This window comes from Rasamsonia byssochlamydoides (genome assembly GCF_041956645.1).
Source record: "Rasamsonia byssochlamydoides strain NRRL 3658 unplaced genomic scaffold VTN77scaffold_63, whole genome shotgun sequence".
Lineage (NCBI taxonomy): Eukaryota > Fungi > Ascomycota > Eurotiomycetes > Eurotiales > Trichocomaceae > Rasamsonia > Rasamsonia byssochlamydoides.
Window position 1 is genome coordinate 177,611 of NW_027192446.1, and position 9,623 is coordinate 187,233.

General features: G+C 47.5%; 4 protein-coding genes across 4 annotated transcripts; all 4 read left to right on the forward strand.

Annotated features, from left to right (window-relative positions):
- Positions 1–2,820: 2,820 nt before the first annotated feature.
- VTN77DRAFT_7735 (uncharacterized protein) lies at positions 2,821–3,285 on the forward strand (the record flags this gene model as incomplete). The annotated part of the gene is made up of 2 exons (XM_069424156.1): positions 2,821–2,834; positions 2,895–3,285. 2 exons carry the CDS (start codon positions 2,821–2,823, stop codon positions 3,283–3,285), a joined length of 405 nt encoding a protein of 134 aa, XP_069275244.1.
- A 70-nt stretch (positions 3,286–3,355) lies between these two features.
- On the forward strand, positions 3,356–3,985 carry VTN77DRAFT_7736 (uncharacterized protein; the record flags this gene model as incomplete). Its single annotated transcript, XM_069424157.1, has 1 exon — positions 3,356–3,985. The coding sequence occupies one exon, from the start codon at positions 3,356–3,358 to the stop codon at positions 3,983–3,985; it is 630 nt and encodes a 209-aa protein (XP_069275245.1).
- Positions 3,986–4,263: 278 nt separating this feature from the next.
- Positions 4,264–4,629, forward strand: VTN77DRAFT_7737 (uncharacterized protein; the record flags this gene model as incomplete). Its single annotated transcript, XM_069424158.1, has 2 exons — positions 4,264–4,371; positions 4,414–4,629. 2 exons carry the CDS (start codon positions 4,264–4,266, stop codon positions 4,627–4,629), a joined length of 324 nt encoding a protein of 107 aa, XP_069275246.1.
- A 1,062-nt stretch (positions 4,630–5,691) lies between these two features.
- Positions 5,692–5,968, forward strand: VTN77DRAFT_7738 (uncharacterized protein; the record flags this gene model as incomplete). The annotated part of the gene is made up of 2 exons (XM_069424159.1): positions 5,692–5,725; positions 5,781–5,968. The coding sequence occupies 2 exons, from the start codon at positions 5,692–5,694 to the stop codon at positions 5,966–5,968; spliced, it is 222 nt and encodes a 73-aa protein (XP_069275247.1).
- Between the last annotated feature and the right edge of the window lie 3,655 nt (positions 5,969–9,623).

Sequence of the window (9,623 nt, forward strand, 5' to 3'; positions counted from 1 at the left end):
GAGGAGATATTACTACTGTTACTGCAGTACATCCAAATCATAGATTGAGGATGAGCCAGAGGGATATGCACAGTATAGTACAGTACAGTACACAGTCAGCAATGGGAAGGAAAGAGAAAGAGTGATCTGGGTACATATCCAGAAGATCGCCCTCCCTCTCTCTCTGTTTGTTTCTTATTTTCTCCCTTTGCTGATGACAATTCTGATAAACTATATTTTCTGTTCTATTTATCGTATTGTCAAGAAATAAGCTAGGTGTCTGTATTTCTCACATGAAAGTTCCAAGGTTGTTGTCCCTCCCTTCCTTCATCACAAGCTGGGCGAGATGAGAGCCTTCATGAGGGCTATTATTTTAGCAATGTTCATGCCAGAGAGTCAAGTCCAAGACTGCTTGCTTATTTGATCTTTGTAAGATCTAGGGATTGACCCCTCCTCTATATAACTAATCAATCCTTCTTTTACTTGTATCATATCATGGTCATGGATTTGATGTGTTATGCAGTTGATCCGATTAGATAAATATATATTTCTCCAAACTAATTTGACTGCCGAGTCAATCTTCACAAGAGCACAACACAACACATATATATATTTCATCAAAACACTGAGAATTATGTTCTTATACTTGTTAACAAAGTCAAAAACAACATAAATAAATATAAAAAGTAAAAAAAAATCACAAAAAGAGATTACATGCAACAGCTGGGATTCGCTGGTGGTCACCCACCCAACTACTAACCAGCCGGCGTGTGGCTTAAGTACGGCTGAGCGGACGGGAAGCCCTGTTTTCCACACCCTATGGTCGCATGTACTAAAAGTATACTGTAATGGGTTTATAGCATATGTAGACTGAATCACGGTGATTAGAAGGATCAAAATCAATTATGTATAAAGAAGCTTATCTTAAGACAGCATAATAAGGAGCATCTTAACTCTTTCACAAAGTGAGTGACATCTCAAGCAATTTTTTTCTCTAGTAAACGTGTAATAGAATGCAGTGTCCTAATAATCATATCCAGGGAGGGGAAATATAAAGTTCACTAAGCATGCGATGCAGCTTTTCCTGCATGTTAGCTCTTGTGCAGTTAGCCATATGATATTTGCTTCTGCTTGGACCATTGCTGACATTATCTAATTTTAATATACATTGGAGTTCTCTTAGACAACGTCAGTCGTCGCAGCAATGATCCAGTATCTCTATATATAAGCCTACACTGCTATACCATTAAATCAATCCTTACGTCAGCTCGAGACTGATAGCCACGGAATAACCAGCCAGCATATCATTGTGTCATGCTGTTTGTCCAGGATAGCAGCATCTTGCAGACTTACATTCTTCAAGAATGCAGTAGATTGTTGAAAGAAAGCCCCCTTTCTCTACATAATCAATGTAGGTATCCTAGTCCACCAAAGACTCTATCTTGCTGCGATACTCTTGCAAAGTGGCCCGCAGAATGCCATACGGAAAGGCCAAATCCCATGTCTCCTGGTCCCAATAATCTGGTTCTTCCATCTTCATCTTGTGCAATGATTTCATATGGTGGTACAGGCACATCAGTGCAAAATGCATCTCCTCCAATAGTGCCATGTCAGGATCATAGGTTTGGATGATCTCAGGGTAAAGGTCGATAATTTGGAGGATTCATTTTTCGAACTCGGAATAGCTGCTGGACCCCTAAACAAACCACTTGCTGAGAAAGGCCAGGCGCAACATGTTTAACGTGCAGCCCTCAGAATATTTCCACAACTCTCTATGCATCCAGAAGTAGTCACTGGCGACCCTGCGGTCCACATCATGCTGCTGGTTGGATCCTAACCCAGGTGGGCCTTAGCTCAGCCACACCAAGTTGAAGGGGCGCCCAGGAACAATATTTTCCTGTTCCAAAGTAGATAAGGTGCTGTGTTCAACGCACTATCATTGGCAGGTAGCTGACCTGGATGATGTGTTCTCGGCCTGATCTTCCAAAGAGAGAATTTTTTGGGAAAAATATCAATTTGGCAATCGAGGATCCATTACCAGGTGTAATGGTCTAAACAATTTGGGTTTAGTATCTATCATAGACAAACAATATGATAATCCTATTTTCATATCCCGATAAAGCTCAGCTAACTGTTAGCTACTAAAACTACTTAAGAACTTCACTACTCCAACGACTCCTCCCGAACCCAAAAGCAAATAGACGCTCCACTGAAAATCAGCACCCACGACAAAACACGTCTTTTTAACGCGTCATTCAACTCAGAGAGGCCCCTAGGCCCCTAAAAACCACCATGGACCCCCCTGACCCCCATGGTGGTGGTGTTATTTACGCGTCACCCCCGGCAAATAGCCATGCGGCAAGCCAACTCACGGAGATCCTGGGGGTACCAGACACCCCAACACCAAGCCGATGGAATCTACCAGGACCCTTAGGGCTGGTTATGAGTAAGGATGGGCCTGAGAATGATCAGGAAAACCAGGTTGCCCTCTGGACTCTAGGGAATAGCAAGATACTGAGCCGGGCCAATAAAGGCCGCAATATAGCCAGATAACTATGATGTGCAACTACCCAGAGACCCCTGGGGGGCAAAAAGGCATGCCAATCTGCTGTAGCAGATATCAGCAAGCAATTCCAAGCCTTAGCAAGCAATGTGGAACGAGCCTTTGAGCAGCAAGCTCAGAATCAGCAGCAAGAGCCCCAGGGGGACCTAGACATGATATGGGTATGGTTTATGGAGGTTATGAACAACTGGAAGGCAGAATAACAGGTCCGGGAAGAGCACTATCTAGGGAGAATCTCCTCTCTAGAACTAGAAGTCAGCAAGCTTCATACAGAGCTCATGGCAACCACCAAGTAAGCCCCTATATCAGACCTGCCAGCTCACCCAGACCAGGTGCACAGACCAGCAAGCAGAGCCGCAAGCAGAGCCAGAAGCAATAGCCAGATCAAAGACCAACTGCCAAAGACTCTGATGCAGAGACCCCTAGAGGCCCCGAAACAACTGGTAAAGAAAGGAACCTCATATGCAGATGTGGCAGCCCTAATGGCCACCAGGCCTGGGGGCCAGGAGTGGCAGGTGGTGCCGGCCAGACAGAAGAAGGCTCAAAAATCAAGCAATACTAATGGCCCTAAGGAGCCCCAACAACCAGAAAGCCTAGTGCCAGCCAAAGAGAAGAACAAGGAAGCCCGCAGGCTTCTATTCCAAAGAGACGAGGGGCTGGCAGCTCCTAAAGCAGAACGTGAAGAAGTCATACTGGCCATTAATAGGGCCCTAGCAAAGAAAGGCTTCCCAAGCTTCATCTAGGTGGTGGACATGGGCTATATGGCAACAGGGGCTATGTCAGTTTTACTTGAAAAAGGGATCCCTAGGGTCAATGCTGGTCCCTAGCTATAGGGACCTCCTAGTGGCAGCAGCCCGGCAAGCAGATCCAGCAGTGGTATCAGTGGAACTCCCTGAGCAATGGTATAAGGTCAAGGTACATAGAGTGCCAACCAGACGATATTTGGCCAATGGGCTAGGCCTAGCCCGCGAAGAAATCGAACTAGGAACCAAATACCGATTGAAACGAGACCCTATATGGCTCCGGAACCCTGAGGACATTAGGGAGCAGAAGGGCTCTACCATAGTGATTACGGTAGGCTCCCTAGAGGAAGCCAGGAAGATCCTGATCAATAGAATCTGCTTTGGGGGGTCCAGATACCGAACAGAACATTATTGGGACCTAGGGGCAGATACAGTATGCCCATGGTACTGTGGGATTGGGCATTACAGCTTCAGGGCTTGTGGGGATCGTCCCCTATTATGTTTTATCTGTGCAGGGCCCCATGAGGGGGTTAATCATACCTATAAGGTGGTCAACTGTACAGTGAAGTCGGGAACAGCTTGCCAGCATATGCCTGCAAAATGTGGTAATTGTGGTGGCCCATACCCAGTAACAACAAGGACCTGTCCTAAGATACGAGAAGCACAGAAACGCCTTAGCAAGCAGAGTGGACCAGGGTGAGGCCCCCTAGGAGACCAGGAATCAGCTCAGGCAATAATACCCAGCTCACCAGGCTTTGCAGTGGTAATACCAAGCCAGGAAACTACCTAAGCCTCAGAAAAGGAGACCCCCCAACCAAGAGAAACCCCCTAACCAAGAAAACCCCCCAACCAAGAGAAACCCCCCAACCTAAGTACTCAGCCTCCACGAACCCTGAGGACCGCAATCATACAGGGCAATATTGACATGGGGAACCTTCAGACCCCTAGGGCAGGTACAGGGCCTAGCTCTCCAACAGAATGTTAATAATACAGCATAACTGTCGCAGGGCCTATGCAATTACTATTGCGGCCCTGGAGCTAGGGCTACAGCTAGGGGTGGGCCTAGCTTGCCTGCAGGAACCCTATGTTAATAGAGATTTTAGGCATGGGGGTTATCTACTCTACTAGCCTGAGAAAGGGGAGCACAGAGACTCACAGGTGGTTATGGCTATCCGCAGGGACCTACTTAACCAGCTGGCCATAGAGGCCCGTACTGACCTCCTAGACCACCCATATCTAATGGCATTAGATATCTGGGAGCTAGGTAGGGCCCAGGAAAGGATTCAGAGGACCCAGGTAGTGAACTGCTATGATAACTGGCTTAGAGCTGGGTATTGCTGGTAAGGGGAGGATCCAAGGCACAGGCATGCTATTGAGGATGTGAATTGGGACAAGGTCATAGAGGGGAGGTGCTTATTATTAGGGGACTTTAATGTGCATAGTCCCCTATGGAACCCATAGGTAAGGGCTTAGACTAATGTAAGGCCCTTAGAAGCCCTAGTTGAATAATTTGATCTCTATATTAATAATGACCCAGATATCCCAACTCAGCCAAAGTCAACCCCAGGGATATCAATTATTGACCTGTCCCTAACTACACCAGAAGTAGGGCCCCTCCCTATATGGTTTGTGGATTGCAATCATCCTACAGGGTCAGACCATGAGGTCATAGTTATAGAATGGGAACCTATAAAGAAAGCATCTACAGAGACTATTAAGGAAGTAACTGGCTGGCAGTTATAGGCCCTTTAGGCAGACAGGGAAGCCTTAGAGAAGGCTACACATGCTTGGAAGGAACTTGCTGCTAGTAATCCACCCCTAACAGATGCCTGTTCAGAGGAGGATATAGAAAGGGAGGCTTCATGGATCCAAGAATCTATGACAGCNTGCCAAACCAATATAGGTATGTCCCTACTCAAAACATTGGTGGCAAGCAGAAATCAAGCTAGCCTAAGGGGCATATGCCCAGGCAAGGCAGGCATGGCAGACAGGGACCTTAAGGGATAGGGAATATCAAGAAGCCCAGAACACCTACTATAGAGCTATATGGCGGGCAAAGCAAGAGTGCTGGGAAGCCTTTCTAATAGGGCCTATGGAATCCAGGGACTGCCTAGGCTCAGAGGATGCCACCCAATGCTGGAAGGCCCTCTGATATACTACCCCAAAGGCTGCAAGTATGACCCCTACCCTCTGAGGCCCCCAGGGCCAGGTGGCTATTACTATTACTGAGAAGGAGGCCCTGGTCTGGGAGGTGGCATTCCCACCAGCCCCTAGAGGGAGCCCTCAAGAAGACCTTCCTTGTGGGAAGATTCACACCTAGGTTAAGGAAGAGACAGTACAGTATACCTTATTTAGCCAGGCAATCCAGAAAGCCCCAGGGATAGACAGGCTGAACTTCTGAGCCCTATGGCTCCTATGGAGCTGGGACAGCCCCCGGATAGTGGCACTAGCTAGGCAATGCTTTTGCCTAGGGGTTTATCCCTAGGCATGGAAAGTAGCAAAGGGGATCTTGCTCCAGAAACCTAATAAGCCCAACTATACCCTAGTCAAGGCATATAGGGTGATCAGCCTGCTTAACTGCCTAGGGAAGGTTATAGAAAAGATAGCAGCAGAGGCCATATCTGACTATTATGAAACCATGGGAGTCCTACATCCTGGCCAAATGGGGAGCTGCAGGCACTAGAGTGCCATAAACGCTATGGCATGCCTAATCCAGGAAGTATACTAGGGCTGGGGATAGAAGCAGCTTGCAGGGGCTCTCTTTATGGATGTAAAGGGAGCCTTTAACCATGTGGACCCAGCCAAGCTGGTTAGAAGGATAGGGGAGCTAGGGTTAGATGGGGACCTGATCTGCTGGGTATAATTATTCCTAGCTGACCAGAGGGTTCAATTAGTGGTTGATAGCCACTAGTGCCCAGAGTACCCTATTAACTTAGGGGTCCCCTAGGGGTCCCCAGTATCCCCTATACTATTTGTGATCTACCTAAGTAGAGTCTTTAGGGCTATAGAAGCAGCTGTCCCAGGGATATGGGCCCTATCATTTATGGATGATATAGGCCTTATAGCCCTAGGGAGCTTAGTAGATTAGGCCTGCAGGCAGCTATAGCAAGCTGGGAAGGCTGCCATAACTTGGGGACAGGCTAATGTAGTCTAATTTGATGCTGAGAAGACTAAGGCAGTACTCTTTACTTATAAGTAGGGATGGGAGCTTAGGGATCAGGTCCAATGGGCTAGGATTCTAGTTGGTGGGCACCAGGTCTTATTCAGCCAGGAAGCCACCCAGTGGGTAGGTATATGGTTAGATACAGGGCTCACCCTAAAGGTCCACTACTAAACATACCTATGTAAGGCCCGTATGGCAGAGGTGCAAGTACAGTCCCTATGCCAGTAGCAGGGATTACCCCTAGGCTTGGTTTGGAGGATTCAGGTGGCAGCAGTACAGGCAGTGGCCCTATATGGGGCAGAGCTATAGTGGCAGGGTCAAAAAGACTGGTTAGCAGGCATATAACAGCTGGTCAACCAGCAGGCCCAGGCTATTATAGGCATGTTCTGAACCACCCCTATAGGGCCCTTAATGCAAGAGGCAGGCCTAGAGCTAGCAGAGACACTGCTAGAGGCCTGGCAACTAGGGTACACCATCAGGCTGCTCAGCTTATTTGGAGATTACCCAGTAAAACAAATCCTCCCAATTACCCTCTGGGAGGGGCATCAGCATGCTTAGCTTGGCAAGCAGCCACTAGGGGATTAGGCATAGGCAGAAGCCAGCTATCAGGGCCCATGGTTACTAGGGCAGCACCTGGCATAGTGACTAGCAGAGACCCTGCCAATTGACCTGTCTGAGGGCTTCAAAGAAACTATATGGATACCTGCAGGACCATTCCCAGGCCAGAGTAAGGTCTTGCTAATGGAAGAAGTAATCAAGGCAGCCTAGAGAGCCTGCCTAGGGCTCACCCTATGGTCAGATGGCTCATGGCTAGAGAATGGGCATACAGGGGTGGGAATTGCATGGCAGAACCCCTAGGGAGCCTGGCAAGCCTGGGAGATCCCCCTGGGACTAGGGAAGGAGGTATTTGATGCAGAACTTATGGGGGTCTGCTAAGCCCTAGAGCTGGCCCTTAAGATCAGAGGCAGAGGCCCGGTCACAGTCCTACTAGACTCCCAGGAAGCTATTAATAGGCTCCGGCACCAGGGGATAGGCCCAGGTTAAGGCCTAGTACTGCGAGCCTATAAAGCAGCCAAGGCCCTAGAGGCACAGGGCTGACAAACCATGATCCAATGGGTACCTGGGTACCATGGTATAGAAGGGAATGAGAAGGCAGACCAAGCAGCAAAAAGAGCAGTAGGCAAGCCCCTATAGAATGAGTCTGGGGAACTCTCCATAGCTTATACCTATAGGGCCCATGTAGAGGTGATTAAGGCTTGCAAGCAGAGGTGGCTAGTGCAGGTATTGGGATGTAGGACTCAGGTGGACCAAAGGGCATATAGGGCTCAGCCAGGTTGGAAGCAAGACCTAGTAGTAGCAGCAGCCCCTAAGAAGATTACTAGTCGGTACTATTAGCTCAAAACGGGCCATGCAGCCATAGGAACCTACCTGCAAAGGATCTGGGCAGAGGAAACGGAAGCATGCCAGGGATGCCAGGCCCTGAAAGAGTCAGTTTGCCATCTCCTATTCAAATGCAGGCAGTAGCAGAGGCAGCAGGAGACCTTATATCAAGGTCTCATAAGGACCAGGTTTGCTAGACCAACAATGGCAGAGGAGTCTCCAGAGGGTAGGCTGTTTGGGAACCCTAAAGCCTTACAAGCCCTATTGTAATTCCTGGCAGAGACTACCATAGGGTGCCCCCTAGGGGATGCTGCACGGATAGCAGATAAGGCACGCAGGGATGATGAATGGGGGTTAGAAACCCTAAAAGAGGCAGAGAGGGATGGAGAGGGATAATAGGGGAGGCAGTAAGGTGGTTTGGGGCGAGGAAAAGGTCTAGAATGGTCAAAGATGAGTTTAGAGCTAGATAGGGGCTGTGGCCCATGACTCGGGGTCTGTCATATCCGAAAGGCTCGGTATGGACGTTAAACTTGAATAATAATAATAATAATAATAATAATAATAATAATAATAATAATAATAATAATAACGACTCCTCCCTCTGAGACGCATATGCTGATTCTCAGCTGGGCGGGGATCCGAGTACAGAATATCATCAATAAAGAAAATAAGCCTGACTTTCTGCAAAAACTCGCAGACTCGCTGATGAGGATTCGTTCCTTCGGGGTGATGCATGGGGACGTGGCATGGCGCAGCGTACTCTGGGATGAGGAAATCAACGGCCTTATGTGTAAGGAATGTTTCCGACTAAATCGATTTCGACTGGACTAACAACAAAAACAATAAATATCACAACTTTCGGTCAGGGCAATTTCTAAGCTCAGATCAATCACAGATGGTGTCACAGGCGAGACTGGGTCCCGAACGCTCTTGGTGGGGGAATCAAGGCGAAATTACATTGAGACTGACTGCTGGGTACAGCCGGCAAAGAAGAGGAGGGGTGTCTACACATTTTCGTCAATTCTTCCGCTGGAACGAGTACCAAAAGACGGGCCCAGAGACAATCTTTGCCCCCCCGCGAAAAGATTATTCTGAAATTCCAATTCTAAATGGACAAGAGTTTAGAGAAGGGTATATACAGCCTGGACAGAAAAGCAGGAGGAGAAACTTCCCGATTGCGATATAGGCGGAGCATTTCTTTCTGCTATTCGTTTTGAAATTATATAAGCCTGTGATGTGATGTGTTATATGTCAGCATGGTGTATAATTAGTTAACTGTCAGCAGAATTGGTTAAAAAGCAACACCATGGCATTGGTTCTCAACCAATTTGCATCTAAGTATGAGCCGGGCTCTGCTGACATTAACTAACTAAATTGCTCAGAGCATATGGGACTCTAATTATTAACCCCCCTAGTCAATTTCCATTCTGACAAACACAAAGAGCCCCCATATAGGTGATCATATTTTCTGGGTGCAAATAATATATATATGCTGGATGCTAATACAGCCAATTCTAGATTGGAGAGAGAGAGTATCAACACTAGTACCTAGTACTGTACCTACCTACCTCCTATAATAGAGGAAGGAGAGTAATCAATTAGATTCTCTCTGTGCTGCAAAATCGACTATAGACCCCCACTACCTAACCTTTTTTCACTCACCAGTCAGTCATTGTCCGGACGTCCTTAGTGCTGTGCTGTTGCTGGCTGCAACAATCTGCAAAGGGCTCAATTAATTACATAGTTTCTCCGCTAACAAAGTGAAGCAAAAAAAAAAAAAGAGGTGCAGCAGCCA